Source organism: Cucurbita pepo, chromosome 8, assembly GCF_057944985.1.
Source record: "Cucurbita pepo subsp. pepo isolate OVF chromosome 8, ASM5794498v1, whole genome shotgun sequence".
NCBI classification, from domain to species: Eukaryota; Viridiplantae; Streptophyta; class Magnoliopsida; order Cucurbitales; family Cucurbitaceae; genus Cucurbita; species Cucurbita pepo.
The window spans coordinates 10,780,945-10,805,751 of record NC_141805.1 but is presented as its reverse complement, the minus strand read 5'-3'; the positions used below and the strand labels follow the sequence as shown (position 1 = coordinate 10,805,751).

The window sequence follows — 24,807 nt, the reverse complement described above, 5'->3', positions numbered from 1 at the left end:
TTCTTTCTTGGCTGACTCTACCGTATTTCATTATAATTTAAGCAGGACTAGGTATTTGGAAAGAGTTTTATGTACTTACACGTTCTACTAAGAAATTTCCAGCTCCGGAATCTGAAACAACCAATATAATTGACAAGAATTAAATAGAACAGTAAAAACATCTACTCATCCTCTGAAGTTGTCTTTACTTTACGCAGATGAAATTCATTGCATTGGATGAAAGGTTATACCTTGTTAATTGATGAATCCAATTACCTGGCAGAATTGTCTGGCAAGAAGATTCCACATCGGTTCTGTGTTGAACCATCTTCGCTACATGGTTTTCTAGGTACACCATGAATGGTACCATCTTCACATCAGAAACTCTACTCCATTGAAGTTTCAATTTCAGTTTCAGTTTCAGTTTCAGTTTCGGTTTCGGTTTCGGTTTCGGCTTCGGTTTTGATTTCGATTTCAGTTTTGGTTTTGGTTTTGGTTTCGCCCTCTACAAGCTCAGAATCATCTGGTGTTAGAGCATAGACCCCGACCGTCCTGGAAGGAGCATATACTAGGAATGAACGAGGCCTGTTATCATAGTTTCCTTCCTGCACAAGCAAAAATGTGAATCCATATCTATCATGGACTAATCTAATTAAAAAAAGATCTAAAGAAACCATCTTACAAATGTGAAGTACTCAGCAGAATGATCAAGCCGATTGTACCCTCCAAACGACGGCTCGTCTGAGTCCAAGACAATCTACAACATGCAACCAATGCCACATTAGAGTTTGACCAGATTAAAATGTGTAAGAGAAAGATCATAGTGACAATTTTAATACTCCCCATACTATGACAATGTAAACATAGCACAACTAGTTAGACACACGTATCCTCTAAACATGTTTAGACCCGAAATTCGAATTTCTCACCCATGGGTGAACTTAAAAAATATTACACATACTATACCTTGTACTTTCCTGGCTTGAGGCACCCCACTCGATAGTCGTAATAGCTGTTACTCCAATGGAAATTGAAAACAAAAACCAGATCCCCCCTTTCGAACACAATGACTTTATCTCCTTCATCCTTTCGGGAAACGTATTGGTGTTCAGATGTCATGAACTGCAACCACCAGTTAATGTTTAATGTGCAATTTCTGAACTTTTGAAGCCAACTATGGTTGGTAATTACAGATTTTTAGGCACATGAAAGTCAGCAAGGGAAAAAAAAGACGACTTCGAAATTATGATAAAAAGATATTATTAAGACAATTTAAGCAGACGAGAATTATCTGCCAATCCAATAAAGTTTTCCACTCTGCATTACAGCTCTGATGACAGAAGACATAAAATTAAAAGACTGAAATACCAAATTTGTAGAGAAGCAGGTTAGATAGGATCAAATATACTTATAAAAAAAACATTAACAACGAAAAATGCATGTCAATCCAGACGTTGCAGTACGTTTCCTTTAGCAGAAGACACTTGATTAAAATATTAAATATAAAATTTGTGCAGAGAGTTTCGACTTTCAGTTAAAAAAATGTACAAGAATGAGAGAGAGAGAAAGAGTGAAAAAAGAAATCTCATAAATGTGCCCTACAACTCTAGTGGAAAGAAACAAAAACTTAAAATAAGCCATCAGATTTGAATAGAACCAAGATTTTAGGGTTAAGGGTGGATTGATTGGATTGATCTGTTATAATAAAAATGGACAACAAAAAGGCAAAATCCAGGTAGGGACAATCGAGACAACTTTAACGAGAAAAATGAGACCGTCATTACAACGTCTGGAAAGTAAAATTACACGTACGCAAACTTGTAATACACACCTTCGTTGTATAAACTTGGACTGAATAAACCGTTTAAGCATAGTTGGACATTTTTACATGTCAGGTCATGCAGTCATTAGATGTGATTTAAATTTTATAATCCAGGGACTTGGGAAAATGTCTCAATATTGAAAAACATAAGCTTTATAAAACTGAGAAAACTTACGCCAAATGCTTCTTCAAGATGCTGCATCGCCCGATCGAATTCTTGCATAAAATGATATCTTAAATACTCTGCATCTCCCTGAGTGCACATATGCAACCTTAATGTTAGTACAGACATATTTATTAAATATATGTATCAACTGGTCCGTCCTTCTGAACTGGAACAGATTTGGTGACTACGACTAGGATGCATTTCCCCAAAGTTCTTTATTAGATGTGTATGGAACACTTTACCTTGGAACAAAATATTTTTAAAATGAAAAAACTATACATTTAAAGAATATCAGATAATTGTATTTACATGTAAAATATCCACTGGAACATGTAATTATCTTTATTTCACAATTACTTTTTTGTTTCCAGAGGTATTTCACAATGGCTTATACCACAAGAATTTGATGAAATAGTGCAATTACTAAAAACCAATACATTACATAATAAATTTTTAAATGAAAAAAGTATCAATTAAAATTAAACAAAATTTTCTAGCATTGAAAACCATAATGAAATTATTAAAAGAAAATGAAAGCTAAAATGATATTGAAATAACATTCCCAGGCTCATGGGGAAATAAAAGCAATTTGTACGGAGGCATCAAGAAAGCTTTGAATGCTTGAGAATGAGAATGTGAAATACCACAACAATATAAATAATACTGAAAAGGAAAGGGAAACCTAAAACAACAATAGAATTTAAGAGAATTCAAGACATCACAATTCGTAGATCACGTCTAATGTACACGACAGGAGTGAGAGCACAATCAATGCGAAAACCATTTAAAGTGTGGAAAACCCGACCAGAACATAGATCAACAGAAGTTTGGGGAAGCTATTTAGAACGTGGAAAATCTGATCAGGACATAGATTAACAGAAGTTTGGGGAAATATTTACGTTAGAGGGTATCAAGGCTAACTCAGAGAATTATTTAACTATCGAGCAAAACAACATAGTCAAGGATAGAATTGAAATACAAGCTATCTGATAATTAAAATAAATAAATAATTTCCCCCAATCATACTGCAGAAGCAAACATATTAACGACGTGGTTAAAATCCTTCTGCTTCATTTTTTTCTTCATAATCTAGAAACTTGCTAAACCTTGGTTTCATCAAGCATCCTTTTGAGTTTATAGTCTTGTTACCATAAAAATTAGTCGATATTTTAATTATTTGAGTTCTGACATTGTTGTACTGTACCAAATATCAGCAAGGGAATATGAGGCATTGAAACCTAAGGTTGAGACTTCAGACACGTGAGAATCGCTCTTCACCAAAGTATTGGCCTAAATTAGAGAAGAAAATATAAGTGGGAAATTACTCACCAAATCAAATCTACGCCGACATTTATCATAACTAAAGTTGTTTCCAGGAATTACTGCACCACTAGGAAGATGTTGATCGCCCCTTGGAAAATCAATCCACTCTGGAAGGATGATATAAGACAAATGATTTTCCAGAGGAAATAATAGAGCAACATTTTGATAAAACCATGATACTGCCATATAATGAATGATTTATATGAAATATCATCCCATTGAAATAACAATAAAAGACCAAGCAGGGGAGTATCTTACCAGGATGTCCAAATTCATTCCCCATGAAATTCAAATATCCTTCTCCACCCAATCCCATGGTAATAAGCCTTATCATTTTATGTAATGCTATTCCACGATCAATTGCAGGAGTTGATGGTTTATCCAAAGACATGAATTCATACATGTCCTGCAAACATGAATATAGGAGACTTAACAGCAGAAGTAATCCTCTTTGTATGTGCTCCATAAGGTTAATGGAACATCTTAATACAAACGAAAAAATTGAAATGAAAAGATATAAGTTAATTTCAAAGTATAGGTTAATAAAATTTATGTCTCATAAAAAACTAAAACCCGATGCCTCATAAAATTGGATGAACGGTTGAAGAAATGAAAACAATAGACGAAAAGTGAACTTCATTTAAACATCTAAAATTTATAGAGGTTTCCATACTTATACTCCCGTAATAAACTTGGATGAGGAGTTTGAGCACAAAATCTACAATTAGACAAATACTAGCCCCAATTCTGGACAAATTTACAGTGATTTATGAGTAGTTCTACATTCATCCATCTTTCTGATAGTTCCTTTTGTTTATTTATTTCTTTGAGCCAAGCTGACAAACTCATAAAAATTTCAGTAGCTGATAGTAAATGTAAAACACGGAGCTTAGAAGAAATTAGCATGCTAGCATATCTTGAAATATTCTTGTAATGCGAAATTCAATCTGCTACCTTGCTTTTGGGATTCATTTCCGGGCTTGTAACTTTAACAATATAATGAATATGTGTAGTTGACTGCTCTTTGTTAGTATCAAACACAACATGCGATTCAAATGAAAGATAAACTCACATTTCTATAGTGAATTCTATTCTTCAGAATTTAAGTTCCGTATGGAGCCTACATAACTTAGTTGTTAGTTTACTGCATGCAATTATGAATGGAAAAGAATATGTGGTAAGTCTGAGAACGTTTTCAATAGAAGTATCCAGAGATAACTATACTAGCACTTATGAAAGAATGCGAAGCTTAGATCATGTGCTTCCAAAGGGGGGAAAAAGCCAAGAGAATATCTTAAACGTTTAAACACCATCATTCTACATGTATGCTTTTGAAACTATGAAAAATTTGAGAAGCTTTTTAGAAATTTTGGAAGCACCATCAAACAACTCAATGTCCTTTCTAATACTAACTATGTGAAGCTTCTGAGTTCTGAACAAAGATTCTTTTTCTTGAGAGGATTTTTCTCCCCTTAAACCTCAAAATCAACATGGTCTAAACCTTAGGGGCATGTACATGAAAAGGAAATAATGAAATTAAGAAAACAACTTGAACATGAAATAACAACCCAATAATACTTGAGCAACAGCCTTAAATTTCAAGTGTGATGTCCATCAATAGTAGAGATGTTCACAATACGAGTTCAGGATGATGTTTACTAACCTTGTCCATCAACCAGAACGCAACTGTTTTATCACCAACAAGAGCTTGGTCATGACTCTCAGCATATGCAACACACTTTTCTAACCACCTTCTGTTAACAAGCGTGTGAACAATATCACCCATTTTCCAGTCTTCATCGCTTTTCCTACACCATACACAAAATTGGTTAAGCAGAGCATCTCAAAACTATTTTACGTACACTTGGTGGAGAAAAACTTCAATAAAAATATATCACAAGGAGGCATTGCCCTACTACATTTCCAAATTTGTTTAATCCTTCAAAAAAAGTTCTAAAATGAACCCTGTTTTATTAATAGGTCATCACTTGTTTTGAAAATTTGTCATTCCAATATTGTATGGGTTATGTCGTGCACTAGGGACGTATGACACATGATTTGATCAATAAAAAGATAAATTTGATCACAATTAATTTTGTATTTTAGTCATAACTAAATTGAAGAACATTCCGATATGTATTTTTAGCAAATCTAAATAAAGTATGAGGAAGAAAACAACATACTTGAGAAGCTCGATCCATTTATCAGCAATGGCCATGTGCAACCGGTAATCAAATCCAATTCCACCATCTTGGATAGGAATGCAAAAGGTAGGCATTCCACTGACCTGCAAAATTAACATTTAACCTCATGAGAAGACGGCAATACTATACCATTATAACGGTCAAACCGGTTAAGAATCTAAACCGTTATGATTTATTAAATAATTACCTATATGCAACTTCACATCTAGAATCAGCAAAGTTTTATCATCATATTGATAATATTCAAAGATAAATTAATATGAAGAACTTTAACAAACTTTCAACGAACATTAGTTGATTACATCAATATTAGAGATATTCACAAAATATGAATATGTATTGATTGACAGAGTCAGTTTTCCGTCGGTTCAAGCTAAAATCCATTAAAAGGCACTCATGGAGCGTGGGAGGTCTACTCTCACAAAGTTACCCATTGACAGTTGCTTACCTCATGCCTCGATCCCTGCTTAAAAATGTATGCTCTCCTTTAACTTTAACTAACCTGATTTCCAATGTTTACCCCTTGAAAAATTAAACGCTTATTTTTATCAGCAAGATTTCTTGTCCTCAAGGTACAAGTGAAGAAATTTCTCCCTTATTGCGCCAAATAGTTCCTAAGATGCACCCACGGATGGAACACCCCCCCCCCCCCCCCCCCCCCCTAATATCAATATTAGAGATATTCACAAATTTTAACATAATCACTGAATTCCTGAATGGTGTATATGAATTATTATTATTGTTGCTAACATCTATATCGGTATATAAAGGAAAAAGAACAAAGCTCTGGTTACAAACAAGTGTCATTTTATGATAAATTCATGAAACATACATCTTCACCAATTGTAACAGCCTCAGGATAAAGCCCATGAATCATATCATTCACCAGCATCAAATACACCACAGCATCTACATCTGTAGCAAATCCAAAGTACTCGTTGTAGTTTCCAGTAAACCCTACCTAAAGCACACACAAAGAAAGAAAGAAAGAAAAAAGTTCTCGTCATAAGCCAAAGCATGAATATAATATAATAAATCCTGAAACAGTGAACAATTGTAGGCAGATCTGTAGGCAGGGGACTGTTTGATCAAAATTTTAAAGTCATTCCTATATAATATCTCTATATAGGAATGACATTTAAAATGTCTCTCTCTCTATATATATATATATAGACACACACACACACAAGGGAAATAAGCCTTCGAAACCAAATTTCTCAGAAACGAAAGCCCGACACCTTGCCCCATCTTGTGAGGTAAGTTCCCCAACCCCCCTTGAATAGTGTACCTCTAGGCCACGATGTGTATACATCATGGAGGTCACACCGTCAAATCTGAACCCATCGAACTTGTATTCTTCGAGCCACCATCTAGCATTTGATAGTAGAAACCTTAGTACCTAAAAGAAGGTATAGAAGGATGAAACCTTAGGTTATATATAGACATGAGATAAACATAAACGGGACAAAGCAGAGTTCAACCACACATACAGACACACAATTGTTCAATTACCAATCAGTTAAGGGGTTCGAACATAAGACCTACTTTGGTACCACGTTAAATCACCAATCAACTTAAATTGATGGGTTATGGTAAATTTAATTATATCAATACTCCAACAATTTATAATTTAAAAAAGAAAAAACTTACTTCCCAGCTTCCGTAATTAAAAAGACGAGAATCCCACATCCAATGATAACCTCGGGATCCAGAATGAAAGTAATGGTTATCAGTGCCATCAAACATGTTTAGTCCATCCAACACATTCTTTGATGCATGGCTGTATTTGTAATAAAATATAGATCAATAAAAAATTATGGTGTTTTTAAATGGACAATAGATGATAAAGACAAACAAACTTGAAAGAATATTCAACATCAAACATGGGAAACAAAGAAATGACTGTATTTGTAATCAGAGGTAAACCAATAAAGAACTACAATTTTTTAAAATGGAAAATAGATGATAAGAAAAAAAACTTGGAAGAATATTCAACATCAAGCAAGGTAAACAAAGAGCCAGATAATGGAATTGAACATATAGTCAAAGATCTGAAAAACTGTGGTCAGAGGAAACAGTGTCTTGAAAATTTTACACTGCATCACCGGACCCATTGGATTTTTTTCTTTTTTCTTTTTCAGTTATAGATTCTATTCTATCAAGGAATGAATTTTCTTCTTTCCTACTAAAAATATGTCAAATTGTATTTACAAAGAACAATTGGTTAGATCCGGCATGCATAAACTGTTGAACACAACTCACTGTGGGAAACACTCGCACTCTTTATTAACACCGATCGAGAAGAGAATACAGGACACTCTGTAGAATACTTCTGCTTTTTATTGTTTTTGGATTTCTTGGATGAATAACCTAGGTAGGGTGGAGGAGTATTTATACTAGAGCCTACGCAATCTAAACCTAACAAATCTAAATCTAGACCTAACAAGTCTGAATCTTTTTCCTAAAATATCTAGATCTCTTTCTTCTAAAATCTCTACTAAAATAAATATACAATGAGCTCGTACAATTATTGGGCTCGACTCTATTGGGCTAGTGATGATATTTCAACATAAACCTGACTTGGGCTAGTGATGATATTTCAACATAAACCTGTGGGAGTCAGGGTTGATGAAATTTAATTCTCTAGTTCTTTTGCATGTTATTGTCATCAATTTAGAAGAGAAGTAGACAGGAATTACCCATCACCTCCATATATGCCACATGATTTTAAAAGGAAACTTTTATAAAAAATAGATCTAGGTAATGAATACTGAAGGGATTTAGAACAGAAGGGGGAAAAAAACAATTCTCCTACAAAGTCGTGTTCTGAAAATAAAATAGAGTTTCCAGTTCTTTCCACAGTCTTGGTCTCTTTCTCTTTGCTTACCTATGAACAATATCCATGAGAACAAGCAGACCGAGCTCATGAGCTCTATCTATCAAAGATTTAAGTTCTTCAGGGGTTCCACAGCGACTGCTAGGAGCAAAAAAGTTGGTAACATGGTACCTACATTAAAGTGCGAAAGTTACAAATTGAATGCCGGGAGATGCCACACAAAGTGATGGCAAAAGTCCTCAAAATGCTGCATACCATTTATTAACACAATTATACTAAAAACTGCAGCATAATTTAGAAAAATCCACATATAATAAACATGAACTTACCCAAAGCTAGCATAATAGGAATGCTCTTGGATAGCCATGATCTGAACAGCATTGTATCCAAGCCTCTTAATACGAGGAAGGACATCATCTCGAAAGTTTGCATACGTATTTATAATAGGTTCCTAAAATTCAATGTTCAGCAATAGATGTGAATGAAGAATGTTGTACAGTGGCACAACATAAGAATGTTGAGACTTTCATATGTAAATGAATATTTCAATATCCATTTTTATTCTACAAATCAATCATGAAGTAATGTTTAAATAGCTCCATCTTTCTCTCTCAACTCTCCAATCACTCCTTTCCTTCTTTAAGCTTTTCCAAGTAAATATTAGGGTTTTTTCCCCAAAAAAGGAAGTAAAGCTTAAAAGTCTCTAGAAACTACTAGGCAGGTTAAGTATGAACTCTTGTGGCATGCGGTTTATGGCATTAATGTGGATCTTTTTTCGGTTGAATCAGCTTACTTCCAAGCTCCATTCCAAGGTGGAGTCTCTTGGAGGTAATTCAAAATCCTCTCAATCCTCTCAATTCTGGTCTACTATTTCTGATAAAATTATTTAGAAGTTGGATGGAGGGAAGAGATTTCAATTATCTAGGGTTTGGAGATTGACTTTTGTGCAATTCAGTATTTCTCAATGTTCCTATCTATTTTATGCCAATTTTCATCACGCCTTCTCTGAAGTGTGTCAAGTGGTGTCAAGCATATTATATGGCCTTGTTGGCAAAAGGAGTGGCTGTTTGCGAAGGCCATGGAAGCTTGTTGAACTCTAACTCATTTCAGGCTTGGAAATGGCAAGCAAAGCTCTTTTTGGCATGACAAATGGTCGGGTAATTCTCCTTTTAAACTTGTTTATCCACATCTCTATCAGGTGGTTTCTTCTCCAAACGGTTCTGTGTTTAACTGTTGGGGTTGTTCTCTTCAAAGCTGAAAATTTGAAAGTAGAAGAAACTTTAAGGATAACGAACTTGAAGAATTTGGTCTATTATTGCCTAATTTAGCATCAGTTTCAAGGGAGGATGCCAGAGGTTAGAGTTCAGATTCTTTGGGAGTTTTTTCAGTCAGTTCTCTATGTAGCATATATCAATCTCCTGTGGTCAATCTCAGTCTTCTTTGAGTTAATGTAGTCAAAGCTTTAATGTCAGACATATGGTTAAAAGGAATGGGAGTATTTTTAAAGACATGAATTTGAGAAGTTAATCCACGTACTTTCCAAGTAAATCGTGCAAATTTTAAAATTATCCTAGAGAAAACAAGGGGTGGACAAAAGGATTGTTGGAAATTAAAAAGTCCAATAAAGTAACCATTTTTAGTTTCACTAGTGATTTTGGGTAGTTTAACACAGCAGTCAAATTACAATGAAAATGTTCTTCTACCTGTTTAAGCTCTACATTCTGTTTCATATAGAAAGCCAAAATTCCAAGGTACATTAATTCTTTTTTCTTGGTTGGTTTCTTGGAGAGGCTAAACACCGTAGACTTTGTCTAATGATCTTCATCCACAGTTGTGGGTCACTTTGGTCAAACAATTTAAAGTGTTTTAACACTTTTATGCCACTTCCAAGCATAATCTTGAGTAGGAAGTAATGTTGCCATATAAAAGAAAACAGGGAAAAAAAAAAAAAAAAACAAAGAGGAAAAGCATTTAAACAGAAATCAGAAAGTATCTATCATAGGGAACAGAAGATGTTTACCGTACTACTCATACCAACATGGCTCTCATAAATTCTAAGTGCCCTCGGCTTTTTTGGCTGAGGATGTTGAAATACGTACTTTTCCTACAATAACGAGAGGTAAACAGAAAGTAAATTCCAGTAAAACAAAGCAGTTTGCAGCTTAGCTGTAGAAAGTCATACAATAATAAGTAGCCAGTAAGCAAGCAATTATCACCAAATAACAATGCAATAGTTAAGGATTTTACTCACCCATGATCTCCCTAAATAACCGGAGAAAATTTTAAGAATATAATTAATTTTCCTCTTTGGTCAATATCACTAAAATGAAAAAAAAAAATGTACCATTAGCCATTCATTTTGGAACGTTATAATCTAATGTCAGTAATCTATTTTCCCAATATTTATTAATATTTTCAAAATTGCAGTTCCAAAAGGTTTTCCATACTGCCTAAACAATTATACGATAGATTGGTAAATTTATAAAATATACCTCTTCTGGTGGATCATAGTATATGCCATTGTACGGTATTTCACCTGGAGCCTGTACAGAAAACTTGATCCAAGCAGGAATTGAGTCTTTGATGCCAGAAGGAGAATCCATTCGAATCTACAAGTATCGACAATTCAGATACACGATGGAAAATCAGAAAAAAAAAAAAAAAAAAAAAACTAAACTAAACTAAACTAAGCGCTACAAACCATCCATCTACTTAAAAAATTCTCAACCCAACCCAAGTTACGCAATCAAATCAGTACATCACATTTCTTTGGAAAAACCTCACTTTTGGTAGAATCTAACGAAGCTCGGCAAATGGAACTGAGTGAAGAAATATAACAGCATCCAAGAGACACAGAGAAAGACTTACAGTTGCCACACACACTAATCAGGAACCTATTGAGTCTTTAACTCACGTAGGAAGATTGAATCTATTAAGTGTTGCACACAGGCAAACTATGCTTCAGATGAATGTTTCAACCTTAGGTTAGTTGTTTTAGGCCCTCCCATCATTGTTGAAAATACTATTAAATATCAGTATTTGTCAATTGTTGACTCTGTCTTGGCCAATAAAAAAGGTCATTCAGCAAGTTCTTCTCAACTATTTTAAATTCATGGCAATTCAGCAAGAATGAAGCTACCCACGACAAGCTCCAATGTAGGATGCATGAACATCTCTCCTTATTGCTGTGTTTCATTTGCAAGAATAGTTCTGAATCACAAGGCCATCTTTTTGTAACATGTAAATATGCTATTCTTCTCTTCCTCCCCTGAATAGTTCCGGATCACAAAACCATCTTTTTGTATCATATAAATGTGAAATTCTTCTCTTTTCCTCTTCTGGACGTCACACCTTCTCTCTTATGTTTTAGGGAAATCCCATTTAGAAAGGAAATCAGAGCTTATCTGGATGCACATTGTGAGGACTTTTATATGTCTTACTTGGGTAGAAAGGAAGCAAAGAATACATAAAGAGATGGAGCTTCCTTTTGATACATTTTTGGATGCTATAATCTTTCTGGTTATTACTTGGGGTAAATGCTCCCTCTTTTCTGTTACTGTGACCTAGATATCTTTATTTCGAAAATACCTGAATCTTTTTCCTAAATATATAAACAATGAGCTCATACAATTATTGGGTTTGACCCTATTGGGCTAGTGATGATAAACTTTTTAACATTTCCTTGGGTAGAAATGAAGCAAAGAATACATGAAGAAATGGGGCTTCCTTTTGATACATTTTTGGATGCTATAATTTTTCTGGTTATTACTTGGGGTAATTGCTCCCCCTTTTCTGTTACTACAGCTTCTCTAATCACATATCCAATCGGAGGGTCTTTTTCAACTCCTGAGCAGGCTCTCCCCTTCTTTTCTAATTTTGTACCATCAATATTGTTTCTTATCAAAATAATAATAATAATAATAAATAATAATTAGTTAATAAATAAATAAACGTCCATAACTCCAAATGAATATCTTCTAGAGTCCTAAAATCAAATTATTTTCCTTGCATAATTTATACACCGTCTTGAGAATATGTACCTTCACTCGAGAACCATGAGGAATGGCTGGGGAACCATCTGCATTATTAGGCAAAAAAATTTCCCAGACACCAAACTCATTCTGCACACAAAAAAACATAATTGTAAATTGCATTCTAAATACAAAGAGTACTAAAATGCTCAATAAGTATCGGTTCAGAGAGAGGAGAGAGCAAAGAAATTTATGAGGCCAAACAATAGGCAGTTGGGATCTACAACAAATATCACATACCCGGGTCATAATATCTGCATTAGGATTCCAATTGTTGAAGTCTCCAATCAACGCAGCTGACTAAAAGAGGAAGAAAGAAGTTATTTTCCTCGAAGTTCATAAAAAACATAAACGCACAGAAAACTCAAGTAGAAAATGCCAGAAAATTGCTCCAAACAACCATCAAGCTATATTGTTTTCCAATTAAATGAAAGCCGATTGGGTGCATTCAGGAAATAGCAGTTTGGACGACATCTATGTCTCATCAATTGACCAAATCAACTTTGCTAGTGTCTTAACGATTTTTATGTGTTTGGGTGCATTCAGGAAATAGCAGTTTGGACGACATCTATGTCTCATCAATTGACCAAATCAACTTTGCTAGTGTCTTAACGATTTTTATGTGTGAAAATATTCGAGAGATTCTGATATCCCTTGTGACAAACTTAAAAGAAATGGAAACGAGATATCAATCATTAATGTGAAGAAATTGGAGACTTCTAGGGATAACAGAGACATCAACATTCAACAAAGAACTTGAGGAAGAACCAAAAACGAATGGGAAAATGGTTAAGAGATCTGGTCTCCTAAATCACCATTGAATTTTCAAAGAATTTGTTCATTCAGCTGTTCTGAGGATCTTTTTTTTTTCAAAGAATGACTTCACTTTTAGTGAAAATAATAAACCAGTTGGAATTCCGTTTATTCAAGGAGCTCCTCGGGGAATAAGAATTTTCTTTGCAAATTTTGATGAGAAATTTCAAAGAATAAACCACTCTAACAGTGACAAACAGGTGGAAGAAGAATAGGAAGATGTCAAAACCCTGTCCTCGAGAAAGGATACGAAGTTGCATATTGTTCCAAACTATGAAAGGGCTTCCAATTTCTAATGTGTCACCAATTACCATCCAATAAAAATCCCTCACATGTTCTGCAATAGTAGAAGAAATCTTCTCAAAAAGCCGACAAAGGAGAAGTAAAGAGAATTGTGTCAAAAACAAACTTAAGATAGTTAATGACAAGGGAGCTTTCTCCCACATTGAAGCCTTTCACAAAACACAGACCATGGCCTCTAAGAAGTAATTTGTTAAGTTAGTCAACAAGAAAAACAAAATAGGGAGGTGAGAAAAGACTCAGATCATAAAGAGGCCTTTAAAAACTGAGCTGCAAGATAAACCCGTGATAGGGTCAATCTTCAAGGGGGGCATGATTCCTTAACTTCTACAGAAGGATGTTATTCCGATAAAGACCAATATTCTCTAATTTCTAAGGACCCGATTACAAATGATAGCAAGTGATCCGAACTTAATCTTTCCATTCTAGAAACCCTTGCATTCTTTTATATAGCCAGCCAGCGTGAAGCAGCTCGAAAAATGCTGTCAATAAGAGTATATATATTATATACACAAGTTTCCAAGCCCGCTAGTACAACTAATCTCACGGGACAACTGCTCGACTTTACTACATTTGATTGACAAAGAAACACATAAGATATTAAATCCTAAGTAGGTGGATAACATGGATTGAACCATCCCCTCTGATCTCTGGGATCTCTTTATTATACCCATAGCTCTTATTGACCACTAGGCCAACTCATGGGTTAAAATCTATCGATGAGAGTTAAAATTGAATTCTCCCTTATATTGGACGATGGACAGGTTATTAATAATGTTGTTAAATAGCCTTCCGAAGATTCACAGTAAATGCTATGCCTTCTTTTTCTTCCTAATTTATCGCAAAAAAAAACTGATGGAAACATTCTGTACCCTTTTTCAACTGTGAACCACTACTTTCCAACAAAAGGTCACACGAACATAGAAATGGTCGAGGAAAGCATCATTTTACATCTCCTTTGTGATTTTTGTTAGTTTCTGTTTTATTTTCACTCCCTTGTGGGGTTCATATTGAGCATTAGTCTCTTTTGGCAGCATCATTTTAAATCTCTTGACATGTACATTAGCAATCATCTTATAAGACAAAAGGTCAAACTAATAGGGTCCTTGACAGTTTTGGGATTAGTATTTTTTATTTATTTATTTATTTTTTTTTTTTTTTGGTGGGGGTAGTCACAAAAGCTAGTTCCTAGGAATGCCAGAATAAGCTCTGCCTCAAGAACAGTAGAAATCTGACCCCTTATTTTTGTTGAGGATTATTGAGAGTGAGTCCCACATTGGTTAATTTAGTGGAAGATCATGGGTTTATAATTGAGGAATACTATCTCCATTGGTATGAGGCCTTTTGGGGAAGCCCAAAGCAAATCCATGAGAGCTTATGATCAAAGTGGACAATATCATACCATTGTGGAGAGCCGTGATTTCTAACAATTTTCAGATTAAAGAACTTATAAATGCACCAGAAACACCAAAAATTAAAAAAAAAAAAAAAAAAAAAAAAAAAAAAAAAAAATTAGTGAACAACAAAACTACCGTTTGTGAGATCTCACATCGATTAGAGAGGGGAACGAGTGCCAGCAAGGACGCTGAGCCCCGAAGTGGGGTAAATTGTGAGATCTCACATCTCTGAGAGGGGAACAAAGCATTCTTTATAAGGGTGTAAAAACCTCTCCCTAGCAGACGAGTTTTAAAAACCTTGAGGGGAAGCTCGAAAGGGAAAGGTTATCATTGAAAGGAAATATTATGATTCTCGACTAGCTATGGTTTCTAAATAGTTCCCTGATCAATGCCAAAGCAAGCAACTGAACAAGAATAAATTAAGAATTCTGTTATCATTGAATGGAAAACTGACCGTAGCTCCTGGTGCCCATTCACGGTACGTGATACCTGTGGCACTGAAAAAACCAATTGAAAACAAATTTAGAAACCATACAAGAAATTTATCATGCATGGTTTAAATAACAATTAATTGGAAAAAGAAGGTGATCTACTCCTATTGTCAACGTATATAACAGAAAGAGAAGGAGAACTAGTGGGTAAGAAGTGTAAAGTAAGTGGGGTGCCTTTTTGTACCTAACTAGTAGACGGAAAGGGGAGAGGAGATAATGACCATTTAGGATAGAGCGAGGGGGAGAAGTACTCGTTCAGGTGATAAACTAACAAATGGGAGAGAAAGGTGAAGTCTCGAATCTTCCCATAGGCTCGCACTTCTATGTGCTCTTTTGAATCCGAAGTGAATTCAATCCATGGTAGACGTGAACGATTTTTTTTATTGGAATGGAAGGAATTACTTTAAGATATCTTAAACGAACATAAATATTTTATTGCAGAAATAACAAAACAATACTAATCAAGAATAGATATGATAAAATTAAGGAAACATGAAGTATGAATATGATAATCGAGCCACATATGAAGCTTCACCAAAAATGACAAAAATAGTCCTAACTAGTCTTCTAATGACTCCAAGTTTCTGGAATAAGTAGGCTATTTATTTGAGCTAAACAAACAACACTTCACAAGATTAAAACAATGACTTTCAAAATCACCTTTGTCACTTTGGATTGGGCAAAACCTGCTCCTAAGTACATATCCGCATCTTGACTCACATGCAAATTCTCATTGAAATCACCAAATACTGCTAAAAATATAATTTCACGTTTACTTCATTTATTGGTCGTAAACTATTTTTATATTTCTACATACTTGGTATCCTTATTTCCCTGAGATTGCTGAAATATCTGTATACCTCTTTAATACTTTATTTTTGACATACAAATATATTCTCCATACAGCAGTAAAAGAATTATCTGAGATTGCTGAAATATCAATAAAAGACTAGATAAAACATTATTGTTCTACAAGTTCCGATTTTATTACACATAACAACAGTGCCAATCATAAGGTGGTCTGAATCAGTGTTTTCACACTTCCAAGTGCGTGTGAGAGAGAGAGACACAGGCAGCACATAAAACTAAGAAAGTTACCTGCGTGTGAAACCAAACTTTTCATAGCCACGGGAGAACGCTTCTAACCCACCTTCATTCTGGTCAATACCCTCCCTTAGCCTTCTGTACTGTTCATAGCTAAATATATACACAAATGGTTAGACTTTATCCGACATGCTATGAGAAAAAACAATTTTTTTTTTTTTTTTTATGTAAGGTCAGTGATAAAAGGAATATGAAAGATTCTGCAAATTTGATATTCTTCAAAGATTCCACTGTTATTATTTGAATTTCTAAAAGACTTGATAAATGAGAAAGCTGGTTTTTCGAAAGGGAGAGAACTCACTATTCAATTTTTTCTTTTTCTTTTTATTTCTGAGTATGCTCATTTACATCATATTTGTTTCCAGATGCCAGCAAACGTCATCAAGACTCATGAAAAGAAGATGAGAGGCATTTCTATGGGCTGAGGGTACTGATTATGGAGCCGCTTGGTTGGGAAGTGATCCCTTTTTCTCACTTCTTGGGGTGGGGAGACTCGCATTCCTGACCTCTTGGTTGAGGGTAGCCTCGGAGCTATTTTTCACTTTGGCACTTTTCTCCCTCTTATACATGTGGCTTTTAACACATTTCGCAAAAGACCCCAAGAACATTCAAATTTTCTTGTGAAATTTAATGATAAAGGGCATTACATTTTGCTTCTCTCCCAACACATGCTGTCTTTGAAAGAGGGATGGGAGGACCAAAACCATCAATTCATGCACTTCTGTGTGTTCGTTCTTCAAGAATTTTGGTCCTTCCCTAAGAATGCTTCTTTCAACCTTGAACAAATCCTGAGAGATCATCTTTTCAATGAAATGCAACGTCCTTTTGGAGAATGCAACTAAGGGGGTTATTTAGAAAATTTACCTAGAAAGACTTTTCAAGGATACTTCAAAAGAAAGTGAAGGAACTTCGGTACATATACTTCAAAGTCTCTTCAAAGTTCCTTTCCAGAGATCCTCACTGTAATTATAATTCTCCTTTTCATTAATATCAGATGTATAAATTTTTGGAATCCCCTTAGCTTCTTTCAATATGATGTCTTATTGAGTGTTATACTTGTTTTAAAACTAATGGAAGTTACTTGCCAAGGATGACGATACAGACTTACCGGTAATCAAGATGTCCTTTGTGAGCCAACAAATATGGATCTATTTCATAGATTCTCTGCCCACTGCCAGGTGGAGGAATGGATCTCACAGTGGGTTCGGCCAAGCTACTTTTTGAAGGAATTGATATTTCCTCCAGTGGTGCTTGATCCATCAGCTTCTCATCAGCTTCTATTGTTTGACTATCTACATCATGAAGCACCTGAAACCAAGTTACAAAAATAATGAAGGTAATCTGTCAAGAAACTTATTGATGTGACAACGAAAGTAAACATGGGTATATAGACAAAAGTAAAGACATCAAATCAATACGACTAATAGACAAGCTATCCTCATGAATGTCTTTAGAATGAAAAAATGCAAGTCCAGCTGGTTGTTTTCAGCATATTAAATTATCTCTTTTAGAAGAAAGACCAAAAATTAAGTAATTGAATGGGCCTAGACATAGATAAATTTACTGACAGTACTTATACAGGGCAAAGATAGCCAGACCGCTGATTTATAGGATTGAGTTTAAAATGGATTTGGAATTTAAGATTCTAAGTATACCTTTAAGGTTTCAAAACATCTCACCTATAGTTAGAATGGTTTTAAAAAACAGCCTTCCAACTAGAAGCAATCAAAGAAGGAAAATAGTTGCAAAAAATAGATCTATTTTCGGGGTATCCAAATTAATGAGACCAAATGACCAAAAACTTTCTTGTTCAGATTGGTGAGACCATAGATGATAGAATTCAAGGTATTAAGGACTGATCTAGGTTCTTTTTTTTTTTTTTTTTTTTTTTTTTTTTTTTTTTTTTTTTTTTTTTTTTTTTGAGATATTCGATCAGAAGAGCTTTCACCAAAGCATTGAGAGAAGGAGCATCACAGCAAGGATTGCAAAGAATACACATATTGGTTGTAGGTGCCAATTAGGATGTCTCTCTTGAACTTCTTTTATACCACCTCATTTCCATACAAAATCAATGACTGACTATAAGTCTGTGGTTTCTAAATAGCAACTTCGCTCCCAATATCGACTAAATGATTTTAAATATCAGCCTAAATTACACTTAAGCAGTAAGAACTCAGTAAAACCAAGAACATAAATATCACTAACCTGATCATCCTCTGATACTACGCCAGAAATTTCAGACTCGCCGTCCAAAGTCGAAGAGCTATCGCTTTCACTCCCAGGAACCAGTATGTTGCCAGAAGCAGCAGTTGCGGTCGACAACACGGAATTAGAATCGTGAGTGGACTTGGTACCAACAATCTTCCCTGCAAACAAGGATCAAATCAACTCCATCTACAGAAATACAGTGTAGGTAATTTCACAAGTACGAATTAAAGTTCATTAACCACTAAACTGTTCACAAGTCCTCTTAACAAACAATGACTCAAAATACTTCCCGTAGATAATAACCAGCCAGAAAAATCTCAACACACAACGTACACATACAGCCAACACTGGCGATCCAATTCCAATCATACAAAAAACCTTACAAAGCATACAAACGACATTTTCCAGCAAAATTAATCAAAAATACCAGTCAAACACGAAAATCAACACGAGCTCCAGGAGTCTACATGTCAGCAAAGAATTAAAGTGTTATGAAGAAGGAAAATGCAAAAGTGAGGTGAGTACTAGCAGACGATTCCTTCCTCATGAAGAGAGATAGCGGCATCTTCCTGTCGCCATTGAAGGAAGAGTCGGAGTACTTGCAGAGCGCCGGAACTGCAGGGAACCGAATCCCTGGGAGCGTATAAACCATTTTCCGACGAGAGAGAAAGAGGTGGAGAAGAAGAAGCGGAGAGGATTCACTGAGAGGAAGGTGATGAAACTGCGTGAAGTTAGAAAAGAAAAGTGTTTACTCAGTGAGCATTCAGTATTCACAGAAATCGGAAAGAGAGGGAAACGAACGGCGCGAGAGAGAAGAAAGAGGAAGGGAGATTGTATGACACGTGGACAGTCACGTCACGTGGGTCTACACCATTCGATTTTTTTTTTTTTTTACTACAAATTCTGTTCTCCCTGATTTTGCCATTATAAAAATTAAATCGCCATAATAATAATAATAATAAAATAATAATAATGTTTTTTCATTTATAAATTTAAACCTTTTGAATTCTTATTTAATAATGTATATTTTATTTATTTATATTTATTAGAAATGTCTGTTTAACTCGAATGGTAATTAATATAAATATATAAATATATTTTTAAAAATCTTAAGGCTAAATTTGGAATTTCATACGAAAAAAGAAAAATGGTACAACATTAAAAAAATGAAAAAACATATATATATATGGTTTGATGAGGCAAGCCACGTTGGTACGACGTCGTTTTGTGGAGATCAGATATGAGAGGCTGTGAATCTGAATCCCTGACGGTATGCGTGTCCCTTCCTTTCTTCCTATCCTCTCTCTCTTACTTTTTTTATATTTTAATTTTTGCATTCTCTCTCTAACTTTAAGTTATATTTTTATTTTACTTAATAAAGAAATATATATTTTATTCATTTCTAAATGACTCATTAATCAAAGTAAGTTTAATGTTATTTTAAATTTGTTAGATTGCTTATGGAATCATCAACCAATTTTCTAATTAATTTAAAATTATGATACAATAATAATATTTAACCACGTGATTTAAGACAAAACATGTTGAAAAACCTTATGTTGGTCGGTGAAAAAGTTGGAATTTTTAAAAGCATCAATGTAACCGTCCAAGTTCACTACTAGTTTTAAAACATGTTTGTTAGGGACAAATTTTCACACCCTCATAAGAAATATTTTGTTCCCCTCTCCAACCGAGGTGGGAACTCACAGTTAAATTGACCATAGTTCAATTGATTAGTTTGAATGACTCTATCCTCGTATATTGTTAAACAAGAATTATCATCTTATCAGTCTGTCAACATCGACGAATGAAAGAAATTTCAATACTTTATTGACATTTCCACTATTAATGAAAAATCAATACTTTAAGTGAAAATACATAATTGAATAAGTTACGAGATAAACGAAACAAAGTACTGAAACATACTAAAAGAATTAAAAATCTGGATGAAATTTAACAATATCAAAAAAAAAAACATTGATGATAGGAAAAGGCGACCGATCATTTTCGTAAGGTAAAATCAAATGAATATGTATTTAAAAATATAACAAAATTTAAAATGTTACCAAAAAAAAATCATAATAATAAATAAAAAGTTGTGATATTTTTACAAAAAAATATTAATGAAAATGAAAGAAATAATAAATCCAAATGGCCCTTTCCATTTTGAAGATGAAATTTGGAGGGCCATTCAATTTTTTATTGCCAAAAAGAGAAATCCCATCAGAATTTTAGTTTCTAAAAAGTATATTCTATAGTCTCAAAATATCTCGGAAACGAGTAGTTGTAATGACCCGACTTCTCTAAAAATCATTACTACATGCCAGTTAGTAAAATTTTGTAGACAACTGCTCCATTTAACTCTCGAGTAAAATTAATGTCGTTCTTGTCATTACTTAAATTAGCACACATCCCGCCACTTGACCGATACGTTCTTGTCGTTACCTAGAAAAAAACCATCGTTACAAGGAACCTCAGGGTGTGACAAGGAAGAAAGACAGCCTATGACTAAATCTATGTCGTATAAGATGTTTGATGAAGAGAACTTCACAACGTGATCAAATACCACAATAGAAGAGGTGAGGTAGCCATAGCAAGAAATAGAGCCCAAAATTTCTTATTAAGAACAGTCTGAGGTGAACTTATGATATCAATCAATAAAGCATCATGAAGTGATTGGACAAGATAAAATGAGACATGATCAGCTAAATTCCCAGTTGTGACTGACCTTGATGATTGCTGTTTCATATTATCAGTGTCGCGCACAATGATGAGTCTTGAGCCATCTATATGAAGCTTTCCATGGTTCCTCACCTACTTCCTGCAAGATCAATACAATCTATATGCCTCAACTTCAGTAAGTTTTTGCGCGGTAAGGATGAAAACCAGCCCAAGCCCAAGCCCAATGCCGGTAGGTATTATTCTTTTTGGCCCGTTACGTATCACCGTCAGCTTCACGGTTTTAATATGTGTTTGTTAAGGAGAGGTTTCCACACCTTTATAAGGGGTGCTTCGTTCCCCTCTCCAATCGATGTGGGATCTCATAATCCACCCCCCTTGGGGGCCCAACGTCCTCGCTTGCACACAGACCGGTGTCTAGCTCTCATACCATTTTGTAACAGCCCAAGCCCAAGCCCACCGCTAGTAGATATTGTTCTCTTTGGCTTGTTACGTATTGCCGTCAACTTCACGATTTTAATATGCGTCTGGGAGAGGTTTCCACACCCTTATAAGGAGTGCTTCGTTCCCCTCTCCAACTGATGTAGGATCTCACAATCCACCCCTCTCAAGGGCCCAGTGTCGCAATCGCACTCTTGATGGCAACAGACTTGCGATTGTGCGACACTCACTTTCCAACGACAAGTGAGCTATGCCAATTCGTTCTTACTTCGCCTACGGCCAAACGACGTATGCTCGAGCCTCTGGCCTTGGTTTAAGAAGGTTTAGAAAACGATGGCAGAGAGAGATTTTGAAAGGGACGTTATATATGCAACCAAGAGAGTAACAATCACAATATATAACTATTGGTAGGGAGAAGTTGACAACTAGTCATATCACTAAAGTACATTATGAGGCATTTCATATCTGGCAGACCTAGACATGATTTTTCCTAAACATTATACTTCATAGAAATACAAAAGTAAAATACTAGAACATGGAAAGACATAAAGGGTTTGGCTTGTCGTGGGCATGTGGTCATGGACAACACGTCTTGGACGAGTATGACTGTGACACCCAGCGTCCTCGCTGGCACACAGCCCGGTATCTGGCTCTGATACCATTTGTAACAGCCCAAGTCCATCGCTATCAGATATTGTCCAAAAGTAAAACACTAAAACATGGAAAGACATAAAGGGTTTGGCTTGTCGTGGGCATGTGGTCATGGACAACACGTCTTGGACGAACATGACCGTGACACCCAACGTCCTCGCTGGCACACAACCCGATATCTGGCTCTGATACCATTTGTAACAGTCCAAGTCCATCGCTAGCAGATATTGTCCTTTTTGGTCTATTATGTATCGTCGTCAACCTCACAGTTTTAATACGCATCTGTTAGAGAGAGGTTTCCATACCCTTATAAGAAATATTTCATTCCCCACCGTATGGATCTGATAAAAGTAACGAATTCAATTTCAGTATCCAACACAGCTAATATGTGGAATTTGAGCCCTCACGTTTGGTATATCCCAAACGTTTTTCCTCCCACAAAGACACTATCTTGGGCAATTTGGTGTCTTTGGGTTTCAAAAACTTGAGTTGCTCTTGAACATCTTTCCCCCTCTCCAAACCATTCCTTGAAGGAGATTTCATATCCTTATAGAGAATGACTCCTTCCCCTTCCAACTAACGTGGGATCTCAAAATCCACCCCACTTAGGGCTAGCGTCCTTGCTAACACAACGTCCAGCTTTGATACCATTTGTAACAATTCAAGCCCACCATTAGCATAGGCCCGTTACATATCGTCAACAACCTCACGGTTTCCATACTCTTATAAGGAATACTCTGTTCCTCTCTCCAACCAACGTGAGATCTCACACTAGCAATTCAAATGTTTTAAAAAAAATGAAAAGCACTCGTAAAGAATTGACTAGAAAACAAGCATAATTTTCGATAACAAAAAACCAAAGTCATCAAACAAGATCTAAATAGTTATGAGACGGGAGCTAATGCGTTCATTTTGTAGAGACTCAATCTAAAAGGTTCAAAGCACTAGGAGGTAGCTTCGTAAAGAGAGATTCAAAATGAGAACCAACATAGAAATGGAAGCATTGCCAATGAAGCAAGAAACAGAACATTTAGAGACAGAACACTAGCTTCAACACGACACGAGCTTCAACAGTGATTTCTTTCAAACATGAAACATAACGAATTCATGGCAACATCCCAGCAATAAGTAAAAATGGAAAAGGGCAACAATACCAGCAGATCCATGAGGAACACCATGGGATTCAAATGTCGGTCCAGCATCCAAAATGGAACCCTCACAATCAGGCACCAAATCGTGATTCCCGGCGTGGAAAACGTGCTTCTCGTTTGGGTATGTGGAGGGTAAACCGACCAAGAAATCGATTACTTCTCGGGTATTTGGTCCCCTGTCGCAGTAATCGCCCAAGAAAATTATGTGGGCGGCGTAGAAATCTGGGGTAATTAGCCATGGACGTCGCCGACGCAGCAGACCACTCTGGTTTTGTCCGGATTTTGATCGGAATGCGGCATTGGATTGACGGCTCGCATTTGATTTTGGTTGATCACATATAGAATCATTGAACTACAGAAACCATTACAATGTTGATTTTTCATCCAACATTTGAACGGTTTTGCACTCTAATTCTGGGCTAAATGGGTAGGGCGGAACCTAACCTTGGCAGCTTATGATCATTTATGGGTAGCCGATTCAGCTGCTTTTTGTTCGTACAACCTCATGTCCGTCCTGTCCCAGAAATGTTTTGGCAAGTTCCCGAGAGTCTCTGCATATTTTGATATTTATATCAGGCTAAAAATTAAATTAATCATCTCAACAACTCGTTTAACTTAAAAAAATTATGATTAGATTCAGTTGAGTTCATTACGTAACAAAGGTGGTTCGAGTTGAAAAAATTTACAACTCGGGTTAGGTTTTAAAGAGTATCTTAATCCGATCGGACCCAACCTTATACACAAACACTCCTATAATTTCCTTCCCGTAGAGGATAATGATTGAATATAATCTATATTAAGGTACCTTACAAGATTTTGAACCCTAAACCAGATTGTCTCAAGGACTACACGATCAAGGGTCCAGTTAACTTTAGACTCGGTACCATCTAACCTCGAACCAACATCAATATTTATATGTAAAAGCAATCGTATAATTAATTAAAAAAATTGACAATTTCATGGGTCAAGCAAAACAACAACAAAAATAAATAAATAATTAAAAAAAAAAAAAACTTTGTTCCCTATGCTAGATAAGGGTTACCGTATTTAATTTGATTACATTAAAAAATACAAAATTAAAAGGGTTATATTTAATTTGGACGATAAATATTAAATACATCATGATGATAAACCAATTTTATAGGTACTTTTCATGACGATCAAAATACGTAGGTCTATTCCCAATTTGTAAACTAGCTTGATCGATACTA

General features: G+C 35.3%; 1 protein-coding gene and 1 long non-coding RNA gene across 3 annotated transcripts; both read right to left on the bottom strand.

Annotated features, from left to right (window-relative positions):
• On the bottom strand, positions 1-19,469 carry LOC111800430 (1,4-alpha-glucan-branching enzyme 2-2, chloroplastic/amyloplastic). The gene is made up of 22 exons (XM_087126137.1): positions 19,200-19,469; positions 18,672-18,832; positions 17,575-17,774; positions 16,461-16,559; positions 15,326-15,368; positions 12,602-12,661; positions 12,371-12,451; positions 10,823-10,939; positions 10,351-10,434; positions 8,660-8,781; positions 8,382-8,501; positions 7,145-7,274; positions 6,783-6,893; positions 6,327-6,455; positions 5,474-5,577; positions 4,954-5,098; positions 3,549-3,696; positions 3,297-3,397; positions 1,977-2,054; positions 946-1,101; positions 662-736; positions 1-584 (listed from the first exon to the last, which is right to left on the bottom strand). The coding sequence occupies exons 1-22, from the start codon at positions 19,324-19,326 to the stop codon at positions 366-368; spliced, it is 2,610 nt and encodes an 869-aa protein (XP_086982263.1). The 5' UTR covers positions 19,327-19,469; the 3' UTR covers positions 1-365.
• A 1,347-nt stretch (positions 19,470-20,816) lies between these two features.
• Positions 20,817-24,121, bottom strand: LOC111800172 (uncharacterized). Of its 2 annotated transcripts, none has more exons than XR_015422122.1 (3): positions 23,600-24,121; positions 21,403-21,513; positions 20,817-21,119 (listed from the first exon to the last, which is right to left on the bottom strand). It is a non-coding gene; the product is annotated as an uncharacterized LOC111800172 (long non-coding RNA). The 2 variants fall into 2 exon arrangements; XR_015422121.1 differs by having other exon boundaries at positions 21,403-21,495.
• Between the last annotated feature and the right edge of the window lie 686 nt (positions 24,122-24,807).